At 40.4% G+C, this 23311-nt stretch overlaps 1 protein-coding gene across 9 annotated transcripts in view; it reads left to right on the top strand.

Moving 5' to 3' along the window:
- Positions 1-23311, top strand: part of LOC135113593 (septin-7-like) — an 80492-nt gene that overhangs the window by 52280 nt on the left and 4901 nt on the right. For 2 of the 9 annotated variants that reach the window (XM_064028894.1, XM_064028889.1), the window contains exons 4-12: positions 3473-3579; positions 6214-6314; positions 10538-10631; positions 12930-13088; positions 13623-13803; positions 15803-15968; positions 16969-17149; positions 18093-18256; positions 21576-22964. In XM_064028894.1, the coding sequence (XP_063884964.1) occupies positions 3473-3579; positions 6214-6314; positions 10538-10631; positions 12930-13088; positions 13623-13803; positions 15803-15968; positions 16969-17149; positions 18093-18256; positions 21576-21699 (1277 nt within the window). In that variant the 3' untranslated portion in view covers positions 21700-22964. Of the gene's footprint in view, positions 1-3472; positions 3580-6213; positions 6315-10537; positions 10632-12929; positions 13089-13622; positions 13804-15802; positions 15969-16968; positions 17150-18092; positions 18257-21575; positions 22965-23087; positions 23236-23311 lie in introns of those variants that run through there. The other 7 variants (XR_010274896.1, XR_010274895.1, XR_010274897.1 and 4 more) reach the window with 7 other exon arrangements.

Below are 23311 nucleotides of genomic sequence, written 5' to 3' on the forward strand. Positions count from 1 at the left end.
GTGTGTGTCTGTAGCTTTTTGCGTGGTGGCTGGGCTGAGTGTGGGCGAGTGAGCCAATGCTTTGTTGGTGCTCACTGTAGTTCCCTTGTGCCAGGGTGAGGTCAGGATGAGGCATAATTGTGTTAGCTTGTTCATGGTAATTGTGCCACATTCTGCTGTGTTGCTGTTGTAGGTGTGTGTGTGTGTGTGTGTGTGTGTGTGTGTGTGTGTGTGTGTGTGTGTGTGTGTGTGTGTGTGTGTGTGTGTGTGTGTGTGTGTGTGTGTGTGTGTGTGTGTGTTGGGGGGGGGGTCTGACTGCCTCCTGTGTTGTGTTGTGTTGTGTTGGTATTTGTGAATGTGTGGGTGACTTGTGTTTGTGAAGGTTGTGCTACTACTACTACTACTACTACTACTCCTACTCCTACTCCTACTCCTACTCCTACTCCTCCTCCTCCTCCTCCTCCTCCTCCTCCTCCTCCTCCTCCTCCTACCACTGTTGTGTGTGTGTGAAGGCTGTTTTACTACTACTACTACTACTACTACAAAACTATTACTACTACCACTGCTTTCATATGTTCTGGTTTTACTGCTCCAATGATAGTAATACATCACTTACTACTACTCTTACTGTTCCCTTTTCACCATGTACGGTATAAGGCAACATAGTGTGAGGGTTGTTTTTACTTTTACAACTACAAAACTGCTACTACCCCTTTGATAACACTACTCCTATACCAGTAATACACACACTTACTACCACTCCTCTCCTTTTCACCCTGTATCAGTTAGCACACTCCCACAAGGCCAGACTGTGCTTGTGCTGTATTGATACCACTGCTGTCAATCAGGCAGGACAGTGATGGCTTCATTTTATATCCACACCAGAGCAGAGGGGGAGGATTCCACTCATGCTGCTCTTCTAGACAGGGTGGAATCAAAAGCTTTTCGTATCATCAACTCCTCGCCTCTAACTGACTGTCTTCAGCCTCTCTCTCACTGCCGCAATGTTGCATCTCTAGCTGTCTTCTACCACTATTTTCATGCTAACTGCTCTTCTGATCTTGCTAACTGCATGCCTCCCCTCCTCCCGTGGCCTCACTGCATAAGACTTTCTTCTTTCTCTCACCCCTATTCTGTCCACCTCTCTAACACAAGAGTCAACCAGTATTCTCAATCATTCATCCCTTTCTCTGGTAAACTCTGGAACTCCCTGCCTGCTTCTGTATTTCCACCTTCCTATGACTTGAATTCCTTCAAGAGAGAGGTTTCAAAACACTTATTCATCAATTTTTGACTACTGCTTTGACCCTTTTATGGGACTGGCATTTCAGTGGGCATTTTTTTTTATTGGATTTTTGTTGCCCTTGGCCAGTGACCTTCCTACATAAAAAAAAAAAAAATGTATGTACAATACATATGGTCAACAAACTATCTACTTATCTATGTATAGAATTCTTGCTTCAGTCAGTTTTCATACCATCTTTCCTCCCCAGACACATTTCTGTTATTTTTTGTACTCCAGTAACATGTTTGGTTTGTAGTTGTGATACAGAAACAAGGGAGGCAGTCATCATGGTCCGGTGTGTTGTACGTAGTAAGATGTGACTGGTTTGTGGTATGAAGTGAAGGAAGGCAGTTGTTATTTGAGTTTGAAATATGCTTTTGATGGATTACCTTTTTGGTTTTAAGGTACTTGTGGTTGCAGTAATTACTTGCTTATTTGTTTATTTATTTATTTATTTATTTGTTTGTTTGTTTGTTTGTTTGTTTGTTTTTTATTTATTTTTATCTATGAATTCTACATAGTTGATGGATATTGTTTTTATCTAATAAGATTAAGTTTACAGTGGTTTTAATTTATAAATTCCATAAATAGATGGATTATTTGATTTATAAATGGCAATAATTACAAAACATTTGAACTTGGAAACCTCACAACTTTATCTGATTGAAGACTAGAATTTTCCTACAAAATCCCCACCATTCTTTCTTAACACCAAACATCTATGGGGAAAAAAAAGCATAAATCCAAAGTGTAAGATGTATGGTAGATGTATCAGTCAAGCTCAGGGCCTGTATTTAGAAGGAGCATGTATAACTGAAGACATGGAGCCAGAAAGATATATTATAGAGGTATCACACAAGCTCAGGGTCTGTCTTTAGTGTATTCTTAGAAGGAGCAGGTGTAAATGAAGATCTGTAACCCCAAAGATGTATTAGACAGGTATCACACAAGCTATATTTAGAAGCAGTAGTTATAAATAAAGACTTATAGCCCCAAAGATGTACTGGAGAGGTATCAGTCAAGCTCAGGATCTGTATTTAGAAGGTGCAGGTGTAAATGAAGACACAGACCCCTGGCAGCCCTGACGTGGCTTCCCTGGTGTGGCATTGCAGGGCTTCAGCTCAGACCAGGGCTCCGAGTGTGCATCCTGTTGCTCCCACACTCTGTACTGATGTGTTGTGAAGGTTGTGCTTCCTTCAGGCTCTGGCTATACTTGGCTTGTACTTGTTATTCTAAAGGTGCTTGATCCGTCTTGAGTTTTTAGTCTCTCTCTCTCTCTCTCTCTCTCTCTCTCTCTCTCTCTCTCTCTCTCTCTCTCTCTCTCTCTCTCTCTCTCTCTCTCTCTCTCTCTCTCTCTCTCTCTCTCTCTCTCTCTCTCTCTCTCTCTCTCTCTCTCTCTCTCTCTCTCTCTCTCTCATTTCATTTTTTTATTATTGCTGTTTCTTTATTCATTCATTTATTTATTTCATTGTTATGTATTTTATTTATTTATTTATTTATTTATTTATTTATCTTATTTATTTTTTTACCAGTTTATTGCTGATTCTAAAAGACCAAACCCACATGAGTGCCTGACAAAACAGCTTCACCTCTCAGAATAAGAGGTTTTACTCAGCATTGAGTGTGCACTTGTCTCTTTACTGTTATTTTGAGAATACTTTTAGTAGGGGCATGAAGCAGCACACATTAATTATTACCTCCAGATGAAGAGGTTTATGCCAGTCTGGTATATAGATAGTGAATAGATGAATGGATGGAAGTATTCATTTTTTATTTATTTTTATTTATTTTTATTTTTTTATTATTCTTAACTTTTTATTTATTTATGTATTTATTTATTTATTCATTTATTCTATTTATTTATTTATTTATTTATTTATTTATTTATTTATTTATTTATTTATTTTATTTTATTCTTCTTTTTTTGTTATCATTTCAAGAGACTGAGGCACATATTTAACAAGCCATATTTAACAAGCCATTCACTAAAGAAAGCCATCCAGCATACACTTGTAACACATTGTGAAACTTCTACAATCAAGAGGAGGAGAAAATATTTACTTGACTATCTGACTCAGAATCCACAGATGAAATTTTATCTATACTGATTTTATCTTCCCAGGTGATAGCAGACTGGGAAGAGAAAAATATTTATCTAACTCAGAATACACAGGCAAATTTTTAACCTATGCTATTTTATCTTCCCAGGTGAGAGTGGGCTGGGTAAGAGCACACTAATCAACTCCATGTTTCTGGCTGACATCTATTCCAATGATCACCCGGGGCCTTCCCACCGAGTGAAGAAAACTGTACAGGTATGTATTCACTCATCTGTACTTAGCTGTCTTATTTCTACAGGATTTAGTCAAGCTCACAATGTTTCTTTAATACCAAATCATCTTACTTGTAATACTTGAGGAGAGATTGGTGAGGGAAGTCGTGCAGGTGAAGATGTATCAACTACTAGTAGGATGTCTGACTTGCATCACCTCAAACTATGAAAACCACAACACAAAATACATTGAAATACTTAACAATTCATCTGGATGTTCAAATAAATCAGCTTCTTAACTTTCTTTACATTACATGAGGAGGGATTGGTGAAGGAAGTTGTGCTAACCAGGGCATCCTACTTTTTGTTGCCTCAAACTATGACATAACCACAATACACAGTACATTGAAATCATTAGTAATTCATCTGGAACAACAAGTATCCCTAACAAGCCAAAATAAATCAGAGCTTCAAGAAAAGGTGCCATATCAGGAATCAAACTTAGGAGCTAAGCATGAAAGCCCAGTGTTACCAGATAAGCAATAGGTGCACTGACTCAGGGAAGGTTGTGGGGCTTCTGTGTTAGGGTCACAAAGGAAGGTGAAGAAAACTTGTAAGGATGAACAGAGATAGTGGAAAAGTCAGGAAGGGATGAGAAGTAGGAAACTGGGCTAAGTGGATATGAAGAGGGACAGAAACAAGGCAAGGACTTAAAGGAGGAGGAGGAAGCTAAGAAAACAGGTTAAGTAGAGATAAACAGGGAAAAGCCAGGAAGGGATGAGAAGTAGGAAAGGAGGATAAGTGGATATAAAGAGAGACAGAAACAAAGCAAGGATAATAAGGAGGAGGGATGGGTAAGTATATATAAATAGATAATTGAGGAAAGATAAAGAGAAGTAAGAAACGAGGGTAAGTGAATATAAACAGTGATAAAGCAAAGCAAGGTTACTAAAGAGGAGGGAAGAGTAAGTGAATATAAACAGGAGAAATTGAGAAAAGGATGAGGAGAAGTAGGAAAGAGGATAAATGGATATAAAAAGGGATAAAGCAAAGATAATAAGGAAGGAAGAATCAAGTAAAAAAAAAAAGGTAAGGGCTTTTGTTAAGTATTCAATATGTATTTATACCCACCACTATCAGTATTTCCATATATTCATATTTTGTGTATTGAAGGGAAGCACAAGTTGTTTCCTACTCAGTGAGATGCCTTCAGTCTATCCCTGGGAAGAGATACATGATAGTGGAGAAGGGAGAGAGGGGCTGTGGGGAAAAAATAGAAAATGTAAAGGGATATGTAATGAGAGGAGAGAGAGAGAGAGAGAGAGAGAGAGAGAGAGAGAGAGAGAGAGAGAGAGAGAGAGAGAGAGAGAGAGAGAGAGAGAGAGAGAATCAGTAAAAACTCCTTCCCGTGAACTAGCAATCTGGAGGGAACAGGTATCATTAGAAGTTACCACATATTAAGACCTGAAAGAGAGAGAGAGAGAGAGAGAGAGAGAGAGAGAGAGAGAGATGAGAGAGAGAGAGAGAGAGAGAGGAGAGGAGAGAGAGAGGAGAGAGAGAGAGAATAAAGACAAGAACTAGTATCTTCACCAAACTGGATGAAGCCTTGGTGTGTGGAAAGACAAGGCAGGAGGGAAAACACCTAACTCACTCACTCACTTTCCCTTGTCTTTGTTCTTTCCTTGTGTGGACATTGCATCTCTTAGCAGACACGTATTCATTTTGGTATTGATCCCTGACATGCATCCACACGTACTGAAGAATGTGAGTGTTACAAGTGGCGTGAGGTTGAGTGTATCTGTCTGTCACTTCAGTCTGAGAGCACATTATCTGTTTTGTATCTTTAGTGTTTCTTTTGTATTCAGCACTTGTTATAGGTTAGGGTAAGGCAAGGAATAGCTGTTTGTGATTTTCTAGTACACATCACATTTCATAACATTAGTCAGCTGTACAGGCTCTGTTATTATTGTCTATATATCCTCCTACAGCTCTTGTTATAGGTTAGGGTAAGTCAGGATTAGCAGTTATGTTTATTTTCTGTACAAAACATAACATTTCATAACGTTAGGTAGCAGTACATAGTTTATTTTTCTCTATATATCATTTTACTTCTTGTTTTTACTTCTAGTGTTAGTCTGAATCATTTCCAGTTTTATTTTATTTGCATATTCCCTTAACCCTTTAACTGCTAAATATGCTCAACTTATTATTTGAGTTACTATAGACAAATTTCCCAAGCCAAAATAAAACTACAGCCATATTATACAGTTACTAAATTAACTCCTTTGCTGTCAGTACCATCTTTGAAATTTATACACTAAATTTTCATTAGACTATTAAGTGAAAGGAGAACCCCACAGTAATTTGTATTTGGTTCTGTGGGTACTGTTCATTTAAGTTATTGTTATTACTGATATTAAGTGAAAGGACAGTCCACAGTGTTGATATATATTTTAATCAATGGTTGCTGTATAAGTTATAGTTATTATTGATATGTCTTGCTTCATCTTTAATTAACATGCCTCTCTTCATTTCATTATTAACATGCTTCCTTTCCTTTTTTGTTGTAGATATATCTCTCTTCGTCTCATTATTAACATGCCTCCTTTCATTTTTGTTCCTGATACACCTCCCTTCATCGCAGTATTAACACATCTCCCTTCGTCCCCTCCCACAGGTGGAGACGACCAAGGTGCTGCTGAAGGAGAACGGGGTCAACCTGATGCTGACAGTCGTGGACACGCCTGGCTTTGGTGACGCCGTGGACAATAGTGACTGGTGAGCGTCTGGGTCTGGGTTTGGGTCTGGCCGAACACGAGACTCGAAACCTTATGTAACTTGGTCATAAAACCCCACAAGTCAACATCCTTGGCCATTCTTCACCACTGACAAGCAGCTGCCTCTGTGTCATCTTGATCCTCCCCCCCTTCCTCCAGGCAAGACTTGAAGGATAGGAGGAGAAGGAGTCATGGGGGGAGTGAGGGGGAAGAAGTGGAGGAATAGGAGGGCAAGAGAGGAGGAGGAAGTGGAGAATTAGGAGGGGGATAGATGGAGGAATAGGAGGGCAAGAGAGGAGGAGGAAATGGAGGAGTAGCAAGGAGGAGGAGGCAGTAGACAACCTGCCGAAACGATAATTACTCCCAGTGAGGTCTAAAGCACTGTTCAGGGGGTGCTGTGAACTTATCATTAAACCCAGCTGTGACCTCACTGAACGTTTCCCTTTGTGTCTCACAACACAAGGGGGTAGTCACAGCCTGCCCTCTAAAGACAACTCTCTTCCTCCACACAAAACTACAAGCACCTAATAACACACACACCCTTCACTCAAAAAATTTTAAAATCATGGCGACTCCTACACCAGCCTCGGAGTCCCCATCTGGGGAGGGGACCATAAATGTCCCCAGGTCAGACTGCCTTTCCGTCGACGACCGTAAGTGTCTTGACACCCCCCTCAACTTTTTCTTCATTAACTTCTGCAACATTCGCGGTCTAAGATCTAATTTTCAATCTGTAGAACACCACCTCTCCTCTTCTAAACCCTCATCTTCTTTTCCTCACTGAAACTCAGGTGTCTGAGGCAACTGACAGTAGCCCCTTTTCTGTTCCCTCCTACTTTCTCTATCCTCATTTTCGATCCAAAGCTGGATGCTGCGTTTATGTGCGCAATGACTTAACCTGCTCTCGTGCCCACGCTCTTGAATCTTCCGAGTTTTCCACCATCTGGCTTCGACTACAGAGTCATTCTCATACTAAATTTATCTGTGCTGTATACCTCTCTCCTAACTCCTCTGACTATAAGAAATTCTTTGACTACTTAACTTCCAAAGTGGAGCACATTCTGACCCTCTTCCCTTTTGCAGAGATCTCCATTCTTGGAGACTTCAATGTTCACCACCAGCTTTGGCTTTCCTCTCCCTTCACTGACCATCCTGGTGAACTAGCCTACAACTTTGCTATCCTCCATGACCTAGAGCAATTGGTGCAACACCCTACTCGTATTCCTGACCGTCTTGGAGATACGCCCAACATTCTTGACCTTTTCCTGACCTCTAATCCTTCTGCTTATGCTGTCACCCTTTCTTCTCCGTTGGGCTCCTCCGATCACAATCTCATATCTTTATCTTGTCCTATCACTCCAATCCCTCCTCAGGATCCCCCTAAGCGAAGGTGCCTCTGGCGTTTTGCCTCTGCTAGTTGGGGGGACCTGAGGCGGTATTTTGCTGATTTTCCTTGGAATGACTACTGCTTCCGTGTCAGAGACCCGTCTTTGTGTGCTGAGCGCATAACAGAGGTGATAGTGTCTGGCATGGAGGCGTACATTCCTCACTCTTTTTCTCGTCCTAAACCTTCTAAACCTTGGTTTAACACAGCTTGTTCTCGTGCTATACATGATAGAGAGGTGGCCCACAAAAGGTACTTAAGCCTTCCTTCACCAGAATCTCATGCACTTTATATTTCTGCCCGGAACCATGCCAAGTCTGTTCTCCAACTAGCCAAAAACTCCTTCATTAACAGAAAATGTCAAAACCTTTCAAGATCTAACTCCCCTCGTGATTTCTGGCATCTAGCCAAAAATATCTCCAATAACTTTGCTTCTTCTTCTTTTCCCTCCTCTACTTCAACCAGATGGCACCACTGCTATCACATCTATTTCTAAAGCTGAACTCTTTGCTCAAACCTTTGCTAAAAACTCTACCTTGGACGATTCTGGGCTTGTTCCTCCCTCTCCTCCACCCTCTGACTACTTCATGCCTCGTATTAAAATTCTTCGTAATGATGTTTTCCATGCCCTCGCTGGCCTAAACCCTCAGAAGGCTTATGGACCTGATGGGGTCCCTCCTATTGTTCTCCGAAACTGTGCCTCCGTGCTTGCACCTTGCCTAGTCAAACTCTTTCAGCTCTGTCTTGTCAACATCTACCTTTCCTTCTTGCTGGAAGTTTGCCTACATTCAACCTGTTCCTAAAAAGGGTGACCGCTCTAATCCCTCAAACTACCGTCCTATTGCTTTAATTTCCTGCTTATCTAAAGTTTTTGAATCTATCCTCAACAGGAAGATTCTTAAACATCTATCACTTCACAACCTTCTATCTGATCGCCAGTATGGGTTCCGTCAAGGACGCTCTACTGGTGATCTTCTGGCTTTCCTTACTGAGTCTTGGTCATCCTCTTTTAGAGACTTTGGTGAAACTTTTGCTGTTGCCTTGGACATATCAAAAGCCTTTGATAGAGTCTGGCACAAAGCTTTGATTTCCAAACTACCCTCCTACGGTTTCTATCCTTCTCTCTGTAACTTCATCTCAAGTTTCCTTTCTGACCGTTCTATTGCTGCTGTGGTAGACGGTCACTGTTCTTCTCCTAAATCTATTAACTGTGGTGTTCCTCAGGGTTCTGTCCTGTCACCCACATCTCTTCTTATTATTCATTAATGATCTTCTAAACCAAACTTCTTGTCCTATCCACTCCTATGCTGATGATACCACCCTGCACTTTTCCACGTCTTTTCATAGACGTCCAACCCTTCAGGAGGTAAACATATCACGCAGGGAAGCCACAGAACGCCTGACTTCTGATCTTTCTAAAATTTCTGATTGGGGCAGAGCAAACTTGGTATTGTTCAATGCCTCAAAAACTCAATTCCTCCATCTATCAACTCGACACAATCTTCCAGACAACTATCCCCTCTTCTTCAATGACACTCAACTGTCCCCCTCTTCTACACTGAACATCCTCGGTCTGTCCTTTACTTATAATATGAACTGGAAACTTCACATCTCATCTCTAGCTAAAACGGCTTCTATGAAGTTAGGTGTTCTGAGACGTCTCCGCCAGTTTTTCTCACCCCCCCAGCTGCTAACTCTGTACAAGGGCCTTATCCGTCCATGTATGGAGTATGCTTCACATGTCTGGGGGGGTTCCACTCATACTGCTGTTCTAGACAGGGTGGAATCAAAAGCTTTTCGTCTCATCAACTCCTCTCCTCTAACTGACTGTCTTCAGCCCTCTCTCTCACCGCCGCAATGTTGCATCTCTTGCTGTTCTTCTACCGCTATTTTCATGCTAACTGCTCTTCTGATCTTGCTAACTGCATGCCTCCCCTCCTTCCGCGGCCTCGCTGCACAAGACTTTCTTCTTTCTCTCACTCCTATTCTGTCCACCTCTCTAACGCAAGAGTTAACCAGTATTCTCAATCATTCATCCCTTTCTCTGGTAAACTCTGGAACTCCTTGCCTGCTTCTGTATTTCCACCTTCCTATGACTTGAATTCCTTCAAGAGGGAGGTTTCAAGACACTTATCCACCAATTTTTGACCACTGCTTTGACCCTTTTAGGGACTGGCATTTCAGTGGGCATTTTTTTTTTATTAGATTTTTGTTGCCCTTGGCCAGTATCCTTCCTACATAAAAAAAAAAAAAAAAAAAAAAAAAAAAAAAAAAGGGATAGAGGGAGGAATAGGAGGGCAAGAGAGGAGGAGGAAATGGAGGAGTAGGAGGGGATAGAGGGAGGAAGAAGTGGAGTAGGATGAGAAGGGAGGAGAAGGAAGTGAAGGAATAGGAGGGGAACAGAGAAGCAAATGGAGAAGTAGGAGAGGAAGAGAAGAAGAAGTGGAGGAGTAGGCAGGAAAGGAAGGAGGAAGTGGAGGAGAGGATGGGAAAGGAGGAAGAAATGGAGTAGGAGAGGAGTAGGAGGAGAAAGAAAGCAGGAGAAGAGGAAGAAGTGGAGAGTAGGAGGAAAAGAAAGAAAGGGAGGAGAAGGGAGAGGGTGGAAATGGAGAAGTAGGAAGGAAAGGGAGGAGGAAGAGGATGTAGAGAAGTAGGAAGGGAGGAGGAGGAAGTGAAGGAATAGTAGGAGAAGGGAGGAGGAGGAAGTGGAGGAATAGGAGGAAGAAGTAACAGGAGAGGAAGGGAAGGGTTGGAAATGGAAGAGTAGGAGAGGAAGTGAAGGAGTAGGAGAGAAATGTTTGTTTACCATGTGCCACTAACGCCATGTGCTTTGTCTCCAGCTGGCAGCCGGTGACCAATTACGTTGAGTCCAAGTATGAAGAGTATCTGAACTGTGAGTCTCGGGTGAATCGAACACAGATCAGCGACACCCGGGTGAGTATTGGAGTGAGAGTCAGGGACAGGGAGTGACAAATGGGGGATGATACTAAGGGAAGAGTTGAATATAGATAGGAGAATAATGTATGAATGAGGAATGAGTAAAAAGATAGAGAATAAGAGTGTAGTTGTAAGAAAAAATAAGCAATAATGAACTGTAAAAAGTAGAAAGGAAAGATTTGAATATAGATGAAAAGAGAAGAATTTATGAATGAGGAATGAGAAAAGAAACAAATAGAAAAAGGTGAGAGAGAGAGAGAGAGAGAGAGAGAGAGAGAGAGAGTAGTTGGAAAGAAAAGATTATGAATGCAAAATGAAAGAAAAGAGATGGAAAATGAAAATGATAAGGAGGAAGAAAATGTATGGATAGGAAATAAGAAAAGATAAATAGAAAAAGAAAGAAAATAAAAATGTATATGGAAAGAAAAATGTGAATAGGGAATAAGGAAAACGAAAAAGAAACAGAAAAGGAAAATAGATATGCATAGACAGTGAGAGAGAGAGAGGGGGAGGGAGAGAGAGAGAGAGAGAGAGAGAGAGAGAGAGAGAGAGAGAGAGAGAAGAAATATGATGGAAAAAATTGAAAAATATATGAGTAAGGAATGAGAAACGAGAAAAAGAAAACAAAAGAAAAATGAAGATATGCATGCATGAATAGAGATGCAGAGAGAGAGAGAGAGAGAGAGAGAGAGAGAGAGAGAGAGAGAGAGAGAGAGAGAGAGAGAGAGAGAGAGAGAGAGAGAACACCTCACACAGTCCTTCACACTTCCCTATCATAATTTAAAACTTCCCTCAAGGATGAAATGGAAAAGTTATACATGGGACAAGAAAAATGAGGGTAGACACAAGAATTTTGGGAACACATTCATCACACTCATAACAGACTCACTCACTGGCCAAGGCTGAGAAATTTTGGCACAGGGAAATGTAAACTTAACCAACAGGAGCTCAGGGGAATAAAATCTAAGTGTCCTAGCAATGCAAATACTTATGTTGATGCCAAAAATAACTCCTTTGTTGGAGGATCACCAGTGTTCTGCTTCTCTTTCCGGGTTGGCAGTGTTTGTGTGTGTGTGTGTGTGTGTGTGTGTGTGTGTGTGTCCTGGCTGTCTTGTTTATCTTGTCACTCTGTGCTGTGGGAGGTGGGTGTCAGTCTGTCTGTTTGTCTGTTTCCACCTTTCCCCTTTCATTTGTTGATTCTACTGCAAGGGAGGAATGAACTGGGTGTCTCCCTTACTCTCCAGAACCTCTTGTGCTCTCTCTCCTCTCTCTCTCTCTCTCTCTCTCTCTCCTCTCTCTCTCTCTCTCTCTCTCTCTATCTTCTCTCTCTCTCCTCTCTCTCTCTCTCTCTCTCTCTCTCTCTCTCTCCTCTCTCTCTCTCTCCTCTCTCTCATCTCTCTCTCTCTCTCTCAGGCCTGCTCCTGCCTGTTTTTATGTACTTTTCTGATCATGTCAAAAATAGAAAAAAAAAAAAACAAGCAAACAAAAGCCATGTAGTCAAACCTATAACACATTTGCAGATGTAAACTGAAATGTCACCTATTTCATTTTAGGTATATACTTCCCATGACCACGATGAAGAAAGGAAACAACCCAAAGACAGGGAAAACAAAGCTGTGTATGCAAACTGTTAATATATTTCCTAACATGGACCCAAATGTCATCTATTCCATCTTTAGTCTGCTACTGCCGTACTTCATATCTGTTCTCTGGTCACATCAAAGAAAGGAACATGAAAAGTACAAACTAACATGTGTAGTCACTGTTAACTCATTTCAAAATATAAACTCAAAGGAAAGAACCCAAAGTACAGACAAGTACTGTGTAGTCAGACCATTAATACATCTCTGAATAGACTCAGACTTGACCTCTTCCACCAAAAATCCACCATGCTGTGTGTACTTCACATGCTTTCTCTGATCATGCTGAAGAAAGAAAACCTCAAAAAAGTATAGAAACAAAAGTTGTATAGCCAAAGAAAGAAAATCCAAAAAGTATACAAACAAAAGATGTATGGCCAAAGAAAGAATACCCAAAAAGTATACAAACAAAAGATGTATATCCAGGCAAAGAAAACCCAAAAAAGTATAGAAACAAAAGATGTGTAGCCAAAGAAAGAAAGAAGACAAAAAGTATAGAAACAAAATATGCATAGCCAAAGAAAGAAAACAAAAAAGTATAGAAACAAAAGTGTTTAGACAAAGAAAGAAAACAAAAAAAATGTATAGAAACAAAAGCTATGTAGCTAAACCAGTTTCCAATATAAACTCATCACCTCTTCTGTGTTCCCCTCAGGTCCACTGCTGCCTGTACTTCATTGCCCCCTCCGGTCACGGCCTGAAGCCCCTGGACGTGGAGTACATGCGGCGGCTGCATGACAAGGTGAACATCATCCCTGTCATAGCCAAGGCTGACACTCTCACCCCAGACGAGTGCCAGCACCTCAAGAAACAGGTGAGTGTGTGTGGGTGAGAGATGTGGAGATAAAGGAATGGGGTGAGGAAAATAAAAAATGGTATGTGAATGTATGAGAGAGAGAGAGAGAGAGAGAGAGAGAGAGAGAGAGAGAGAGAGAGAGAGAGAGAGAGAGAGAGAGATCCTAAAAGCTATATAAAGACTAGAAAAATAAAGAGAAAGAGCCTGACTCCACACATCGCCCTACAAAAAACTATAAACAATCCAACCAAGGGGGAGAGAGAGAGAGAGAGAGAGAGAGAGAGAGAGAGAGAGAGAGAGAGAGAGAGAGAGCACAAGCCACTCATACAACTATATAAACTATACAACTCCACATATTTCACAAAAAAAAATAAATGAATAAGTACCACACATATTGACCAAATACTTCTCATTTCCTCATCATAGGTAAAGAAAAAAAAATTAAGTACTACAACACATACTAACTATATAAATACCTTTCTTTATTGTAGTGTAAAAAAATAACTAAGTACACAATATACACTAACCAAATCCCTGTTTCCCTCACACTAGGTCCTCAATGAAATAGCACAGCACAAGATCAAGATTTATGAGTTCCCTGACGAGGAAGGGGATGCCACCAGCGCCAAGATGAAGCAGCGGGTTCCCTTCGCTGTGGTTGGCTCCAACACAACAGTGGAGGTGGACGGGAAGAAGGTGCGGGGGAGGAAGTACCCGTGGGGAGTAGTGGAAGGTGAGGAGATGGATTGGTTGGTTGATTGAACTCTCAGATAAACTTTTACATATAATCACTCATATCTTTGTTTTGTATTATTTCTTTCTTTATTTTATTAATGTATATATTTTATGTTTTTATTTACTTATTTTTTGTTTATTTAGTTATTTATTCATTTATTCATTCATTTACAATAGGATTTCAAAGTTCTCTAACATAGAAAGACCAATTTTTACTTAATCACTCTTTTCTTTGTATTATTTATTTATTTGCTTATTTATTTATTTATTTTATTGTTTATTTACTTATTTATTCAATTTTATTTACTTATTTTTTATTTGTTTGTTTGTTTGTTTGTTTTATTTTTGTACAATAGTCTTGAAAAGTTGTCTAATTTACAAAGACAAATTGATTTAACTCGCTGCTAAACCATATTTTTTCCATAGTTACCCACATATTTTTATACATAATCTAGTATAGGTTCTTGTACACTTATTTACCCTAGAAAATAAAATGAACATCTCATTCCTATTTTTTCTGTGTTTCTATGTAAGCAACTACTTTACAATACAAAGAATGATAGCAACATAGAACAAAAATAGTAAAGTGGCTAAAATTTCATAACAATAGGGAGAAATATTAACATTTACATAATTATGAAAAGACTAAGTAAGGAAAGATGAAATAAAAGGAATTTGTTAAAGAAGAAGGAAAATAGTAGTGATGAGTAGAGAGGAAGAAAAAGATAAAGGGAAGAAATAGCAATGAGACAAGAAAGGAAACATGGTGAGGGCGTGATGAGAAGAGAGGGAGATAATTGGAATGAAGAGACAGAAGAAGGAAATATAGTGAGAGTGGTGAGGAGAGAGGGAGATAATTGGAATGAAGAGACAGAAGAAGGAAATATAGTGAGTGTGATGAGAAGAGAGGGAGACAATTGGAATGAAGAGACAGAAGAAAAAGTAAAGATAAAAAGAGAGAGAGAAGATGATGACATGAGAGTGATGATGACATGAGAGGAAGTCTAGTGATGAGGGAGAAGGAAAGAAAACATGGTGAGGATGAGATGAGAAGGTGATGAAAAGATAGAGATAAGAGGAGAGGAAGAGATCAGTATCCAGGTATAGGAGTGAAGGAGAGGGAGGAAAGGTGGAAGGTAATGTGAGACTGCAGTGAAGAGGAGAGGAGGGGGAGGAAGGAAAGAGTATGCCAGGAATGAGGGAGGGCATTACAGTTGAATAAACCACACATGAGGGAGTGACAGAGGAAGGGAAGGAGTGTTGGGAGGAAAATTGTGTTAGGGCAAGGGATAGTAAAAGTATTAGTTGACAAAAATAAGTATTGGTTGTGTAAAGTAAAGTGTGTTTCTTGTACCTTTCTTAGTTTACAAGTTTTCTACTCTTTTTATTTATTTATTTTATTTATTAATTTTCTCTATCATTCCTTACTAATTCATTTACTTGTACTATTTCTTATTTTTAACCATCCCCCACTTTCTGACACTATTTCCTCTCTCTCTCTCTCTCTCTCTCTCTCTCTCTCTCTCTCTCTCTCTCTCTCTCTCTCTCTCTCTCTCTCTCTCTCTCTCTCTCTCTCTGCCTCCCCAAATGTACATTTTATCATTTACCACCATTTAATAACTTTATTATTTATTTATTTATTTGTTTATTATTTCCATCATCATCATCATCATCATCATTATTATTATTATTATTATTATTATTATTATTATTATTATTATTATTATTATTATTATTATTATTATATTTATTTATTTTTATTATTATTTTATTATTTATTATATTATATTATATATTTATTATTTATTATATTTTATTATTTTTTTTATTTATTTATTTATTTTCTATTTTTTTCTTACCTCGTCAGTTACCATTTACTAACTCCACCATTTACTAACTCCATCAAAAAGAGACCTCTCTGTCTTTTTTTCCCCCCATTATTTCATAGCACATCAGCCGCCCAACACTAACACCACCACCTGTACCTTTTCCAACAGTGGAGAACATTGAGCACTGTGACTTCATCCCGCTGCGCAACATGATGATCCGGACACACATGCAGGACCTCAAGGACGTCACCAACAACGTGCACTATGAGAACTACCGCTGCCGCAAGCTGGCCGGTGTGGGCGGCACAGATGGCAAGATTAAGATGACCAACAAGTAAGTGCGAGAAAATGATGGGTGGAATTGCATTGTTCAGTGGAGTGCCAGGTGGAATTGTATGGGGTTTAGGACAGTGCCAGGTGGAAGTGTACTGGGTTCAGTGGAGTGCCAGGTGGAACTGTATGGGGATTCAGTGGAGTGCCAGGTGGAATTGTATGGGATTTAGTACAGTGCCAGGTGGAAATGTATGGTTCTGTGGGGTGCCAGATGGAATTGTATGGTTCCATGGGGTGCCAGGTGGAATTGTATGGGGGGTGGAGTGGAGTGCCAGGTGGGACTGTATGGGGAGTCAGTGGAGTGCCAGATGGAATTGTATGGGGTTTAGTACAGTGCCAGCTGGAATTGTATAGGGTTCAGTGGAGTGCCAGGTGGAACTGTGTGAGGTTTAGGACAGTGCCAGGTGGAATTGTATGTGGTTTAATACAGTGCCAGGTGGAATTGTATGGGGTTTAGTGGAGTGCTAGGTGGAATTGTATGGGGTTCAGTGGAGTGTCAGGTGGAATTGTATGGGGATTCAGTGGAGTGCCAAGTGGAATTGTGTGGAGTTTTGAAAGAGTGGAGAAGTTTTAGGATTGATTTATGGTTTGCAATTGATGGATATGAGGTTTTAAAGTATCATGAATTCTTTTATTAATAATATTCCTGGAAACCATCGTGGAGTTTATGAAAGAATGGAGAGATTGTGGGGCTCATTGATTAATGTTTTGTGGTGTATTAAGTTTTGAAAGACAGTTGAAGTTTCAGATTAGTGTCTTGTGTAATAAGTATTGGATTTTAATGTACCATGACTTCTTTTACTCATCAGATTCCCACAAACTTATTTGCCCAGATTTATCATTGATTTTACCATTCATATCTTCACAATTTCTACCTCAAGAGCCATGATTCTTAGAAGTAGTGTCTTCCGCCCCTCTCCTACAAGACCATGCATTATTTTAATATTCAAATTCCTTCTAGCCATCATTGATTTCACCATTGAGATCTCTACAATTCTCAGATGCCAAGAAGGAAATGATACTCATCCCTGTCCTTCCCACCACAGGAACCCACTAGCACAAATGGAGGAGGAGAAGAGAGAGCACACAAATCGCATGAAGAAAATGGAGAGTGAGATGGAGCAGGTGTTTGAGATGAAGGTGAAGGAGAAGATGACCAAGCTCAGCGACCTTGAGAGTGACGTGAGTGTTGCTGGGATTTTCCTTGACTTGAGCTTGTACAATTGTGGTCTTAAATTGCCGTTCTTATTTTCACTGAGTAGTGCTTTATCTCAAACTTAAGCCTTTTGATCTGCTGATAATCTAACTGTTTGGTTTCAGAAGATTGTCAGCAGATAAGAGCGCTTTAGATTAAGAGAAATAGCAAAACAGTGAAATGAGCACAGTGTCTTGCCTATTGACCCTGACTATCCCTTTGCCTTTTTATTTCTTCTGTATTATCTGAGTCTTTTTTGTATAGTGATTGTAAGGAAACTGTATTTGTCCATGGCATTCCCTCGAGTGAATGATGATTTTCACTAATGAAAGAAAAAAAAGTTCAGGGGAGGAAAACATACTGAGAGATGAAAAATACACTAAATATACTCCTCTACAAAGAATGGAGAGAAGATAAACATTTTGCACCATAATAATGTAATATTCAAAGAAACACATGATAACACCATGAAGACAACAATGAATACACAATAATCAGAGACACACCATAACATTGAACCAAAGAACACACACCATTAAAACTACTGGGAGGGGGGGAAAGTCAGATTCAGACAAACACCCAACATGTGGCCTAACCTAACCTCCTCAACCCATCATCTTCAGAAACACAACCTAACCCCGTAACACTGAACCAAAGACAACCAATCCTTAAAAAAAAAAAAAAAAAAAAAAAAAAAAAAAAAAAAAACATAAGATTTAGCCAAACATCCAACATGCACCAAAACCTAACTAAACCTAACACCAGCCTCCCCAACCCAACAAGTTAACAAACACAACAAGGTAACAAAACTCCATAACACTGAACCATAATAACAATTCTAAAACACACACACACACACACACACACACACACACGCAAAATTTACCCTAACACCTAACCTAACCTAACACCATCCCCTTAACCCCACAGCTTCAGAAACGTAATGAATCGATGCGTAAGAAGTTGGAAGCGGACTTTGCAGAGCTTGAGGAAGAGCGGGAGAGGTTTGAGAAGGAGCGGAAGGCTTGGGAGGCGGCAAATGGAACCACTGTGGATGAACTGAGGCGCAAATCCCTCGAGTCCATTAGCAGAGAGTGAGTAGTGTATGTGTGTATGTGTGGGTATGTGTGTGTGTGTGTGTGTGTGTGTGGGTGTGTGTGTATGTGTGCAGGGTTCTGAGACTGAGTTTATGTGGAGTTTAATAGTGGAAGGTCTCTCTCTCTCTCTCTCTCTCTCTCTCTCTCTCTCTCTCTCTCTCTCTCTCTCTCTCTCTCTCTCTCTCTCTCTCTCTCTCTCTCTCTCTCTCTCTCTCTCTCTCTCTCTCTCTCTCTCTCTCTCTCTCTCTGGTTACTAATGTGCACTTCTTCTTCTTCTTCTTCTTCTTCTTCTTCTTCTTCTTCTTCTTCTTCTTCTTCTTCTTCTTCTTCTTCTTCTTCTTCTTCTTCTTCTTCTTCTTCTTCATTATTATTTCTTCTTCTTCTTCTTCTTCTTCTTCTTCTTCTTCTTCTTCTTCTTCTTCTTCTTCTTCTTCTTCTTCTTCTTCTTCTTCTTCTTCTTCTTCTTCTTATCAAGTGCATGTCCTTTGCATGGAATTCCCCCATTTCCACCAAGACAGGAAACATCTATTTATACTTCTGTCAACATTCCTCATTCTTGCCTCCTCCAACATTCTTAATAATTCTTTCTGTGTGTGTGTGTGTGTGTGTGTGTGTGTGTGTGTGTGTGTGTGGAGAGAGAGAGAGAGAGAGAGAGAGAGAGAGAGAGTATGAAAGAGAGAGATAAAGTGTGTGTGTGTGTGTGTGTGTGTGTGTGTGTGTGTGTGTGTGTGTGTGTGTGTGTGATAATCTGATTGAGCCTTTATTGGTAAGACTGCTATGGCTGAGGCTGGTTGGCTGTGCGGCTGTAAGCTATGGCTGATAGGCTTCTCACATACCTTTTCATATATTCCACCTAATTTATGCCTCCCTCTGGTGCTGGCTCTCTCAGGATAGTTGTGGATTTTTCCCTACCACTCTTCAAGGCTTTTTTTTTCTGAATACATGTCTTCAAATTATAATTTTTATACTTTTATATTAATATTTTTAATATCTAATAACTTTTAGTATATTTTCAGCCCTTTTTATATTTTTTAATGAATTCTAATCCCATTCAAGTTCAATTATATATTGATTTTTGATCTTTGATATACAAGTATTTTTCATGATGAATTTTTTTCTAATGTTTTCTTTGTTTAAGCAATTTACTCCCTTTTATAGCTTTGACACATCTCCATCTCTTTACATGGTTGTTTTTCCTCACTCATTTCCATCTCTCCTGGAAAACCTATGCCATGGCTGCAATGAAGACTTTTCCCTCAAGAGCTGAGAGGCTTGAGCTGATAGTGCAGGCTTCCACCACTCTTGTTCCTCTCTTTAATCTGATACTCTCCAAGCACACAAGGTTATCAACTAGGGGGAAACTTTCTGTCTTCTTCATAAACCTAGAACACCATGAGCTTGTCAATTCAAAATAACCTCCATCATAAGTCCCTGGTTGCTTTCTAGTCAAGAGTTGTAGCTCTTTTGGTGCATCCTGTTCACAATACAAGGTGATATCTGTGGTTTATGGAGAGGAAGGAACTTTATCGCTGCCACACCTACACAACCTGTCTTGCCCAATGCTGCATTAGGATTTTAACTCATTTTTATCTTGCCCCAGTTTTGTTTTGGTTCCAATTTTTTAGGCATCTTGATAATTGATTCTAAATTTTCAGGAGTCATGAATTTATTTTTGCATATTTAGGACAATTTTTAACCTAAAAGCTTCACTTTTCAGATTATTTTATACACTACCAGGAATATACCTCTATTCCAAATGCCTCCCTAGCAGCACAGACAAAGTGAGCAATTCAGTGACTTAGACTAGACACTCATAAGGAAGAGAATGATGAAAGTATATATGTCCTCTTCCCTTCCCTCCCCATCCCTATCCCCTTCCCTCTCCATCAAGTCCCACCCCACACTGCATGAGAAAAGTTATTAACATAGTGTGCCATGCATGTGTCACCCATTCCCGCTCCATGCCTGGCATTGTGTGCATGGTGTGTGTCGTGTTTTGTCAGGCACTGCCGTCCTTCACCCCATCACTGTTTGCCAGGATCCAGGAAATGAGTGTGTTTCCTGGAAGGCTTAGAGTTTGGTCTACCAATCAAGTAATTGAGTAGTGTCATCATCAGTGCAGTGGCAGGACATTCAGGGGCAGCCAGCATCCACTTATGCCTTGGTGATCACCTTGGTCTGATCATTAGTGTGTTGGTGTCCCGCTGCTATGAGTGTCCTGCAAGGGATTCAGTCCCGCAGTCTGCTCTCTCAATGTTTCTGTGATGCTTTTAAGGGGAAGCATTACACAAAGATCTCAGGCTTTTCATTTTGTAGTAAGATGACCTTGATCATTAGTCATTTATTTCCACCATGAGCTGGAAGTCATGTTTCCTAACTTTGTGTAATAACTGCTGTCAGGCATGTGGTCACGCACCACTTTTCTGATAAGTCTCATGTTTGTTGGTAAATAAAATCAGAACAACAAGGCAATGCTATGCATCACTCATTGTATTATCTCAGCATGAGTCAGGACTCATGAAGTGGTGGGGCAGAGGTGAAGGCAGACACTGAATCCTCAAGTAGTGAGTGACTTGTTAGTTTCCATTTATTATTGTGTACAGTTATGGAATGCCAGTGATTTTTGTTATAAATATTAGAGTATTTAACCAGAATTTGTAGATAATGTACATATATAAAAGTTTTTTAGTGACAGTAGATCTTTTAAGGGATATCTTATGGTCACAGTTTAAAGAAATAAATGTTTAAAGCTTGAAAGAGGACAAGGTCAGTGCAGTGTATAATATATGTAGCAGTGTGTTTGTAGTGTACAATGAAGCTAGTGTTTAGGGAGGACAGACACTTCACAACCATAGTCTGTGGCAGGGCTTTTGTAATTTTCATGTGTGTGTTGGGGGAAGAAGACTCAGTTGAACTCCTGTGTGTGAATGCAGTATCTGTTCCATGAATCACAGGGTGACCCACTAGTGACCAGCAGCACTGCAGGGGTGGAGGGCTAAACAAGTGATTCATCTTTAGGCAGTTACATGTGTTTGATTTATCACCAGCAATTTAGATTTTAAGCAGATATCCCCCCAAAAATCAGTATCTGCTGCTTGCTAACCATTCAGAGAATGAAAGAAGGATGAGTGCCACACAAATTCAAACCTCTTTCATGGTTACCTGTCCTTGCCAGCATAATGAAAGATATCAACAGTACACAACAGCAAGAAACACACTCTTTGCATAACAAGAAGGGAGGGAGAAGTGAGCATGTTAGAGTAGCAGTGAGAGGGGTGGCCCTGTAACTAACCCAGGCTGTCACTCCCACTGACAGGACTTCTTCCCTGGCCTCCAGCACCACCTCCGGAAGCTCTCGGAAGAGCTCCCCAAAGTTCTCCCGCACCTACTCTCTTCCCAGACATAAATTCAAACAGGGCGAACAGTGTACCCATCAGTAAATACTTCCAGGCATGAGAAGAGAGCAAGAGTATCACTTCTAGTTTGAGGGTCACTTCTCAGCTTGCTTTTAAAAGTACCATAAAAAATTGGCTGCCCTGCAAGAATGAACTGGGTCATTGTGTCATCAGCTGCCTTGCCTCAGTGTAACAGACTTAAGTGCAGACAGAAAGTGACCAAGCCATCCACAGCATCAAGATAACGTTATTGCTGTCAGCATCTCATTGCATGCCAAGTTTTAAGATTAATGTACTTCTAAAACTTGCTGCAAGCAGCCTTTTCAGTATGTCTCCTGCTAGTGTCATTTTTCTAACATTAATAATATGTTCCTGTGTGGGAACTTAATATTATTTGGTTGAAAATAAGCCATTCAAGTCTTCTTGCTACTGGAACAGTGATGTGTCCAGTAAGACATTAACCTGCTTCTTTCACCTGAATCTCTTCCTGGTGTTTGTGTTGAAAGACTAACTTGCCGTGGTGGATGGCACGGAGGCGGCGTCTCTCCCACTAACTCTGGATCCTGAATTTTGTTGTTGTTGTGCCCACCAGTTCATCCTATGGCTGTGTGGATGTACCAGCCCTAATTAACACTCATCCTGCTCAGTGTTGTTGTTCTCTTCAAGTGCATCTGTAATTTAAGTTTTTTATTAATTCTGTTACATGTTTGATGTTGTATTTCACAAGGTGATAATATGCTTCCCTGTGATAAGTACTCAACTTATGTTAACTGCCTACAGCTCTAAACATTTACTCCTCAGTGGCATTACCTTGGCAGCCAAACATAAATAAAGGATTTTATAAAAAAGCATGGATTTCTTTTCATCAGAAGTCACACCATCTTAGCAACAGTGTAGTCTTGTCCTTAGCACTACCAAGATTTTTGCTGCGAGGGGAGTCACTGGTTGCAGCTGGCGTGGTGCTGCCACCTGTGAGTGAGTGGCTGCGGGTAGACCCTGTCCAGTACTTGGTTCAGAAGTGACCCTCCCACTGAATTATGTACATACACCCTTAGGTCATCTTTTGGAGTGTAATCAAACCCCCTTTGTTGATAACACCTAGAACTTTATTTTGTAAAGACTGGTACTTAATAGCTTGCCATGAGAGCCACCCTGCACGTGGGACACCACCGGCCAACCCTGAGTGGCTGGCAGAAGGTCACACTTTGCCCCTCCCCTCCCTTCCCTCCCATCCTTCCCCTCACCCTCACTCGCACACATACATACACATGCACACTTTTACTTGCGTAGATGCCTCCCATGTATTTTTTTTTTTATTATTATTTTTTTTTTTTATTATTTTTTATCATTCTAGATGTGCATGATCTGTGTAGCCTCCCATGTGTATGATGAGAGTTGGTGTTCTCCCACTAATTCCCTCTTGTGTCCCACAGCAAATGGAGCTCTCGATCAAGCTTGCATTTCTGGCACCGCTAGCTCGCTCCCGCTTGTTGCCCTCATCCCTAAGCTTTAGTCCGGCCGCCCCATGTGCCAAGGGTGTGTAGGACACCACCTCACCTTTGTTTTGCTCGCAGAAGCTTGGTATTTTTTGTGGTATTTTTGCTGCATTGCCTCCACCAGCACTGCCAGCCTGTGCTGCCTCCTGTGTGCTGTGTGC

Source organism: Scylla paramamosain, chromosome 26, assembly GCF_035594125.1.
Source record: "Scylla paramamosain isolate STU-SP2022 chromosome 26, ASM3559412v1, whole genome shotgun sequence".
NCBI lineage: Eukaryota > Metazoa > Arthropoda > Malacostraca > Decapoda > Portunidae > Scylla > Scylla paramamosain.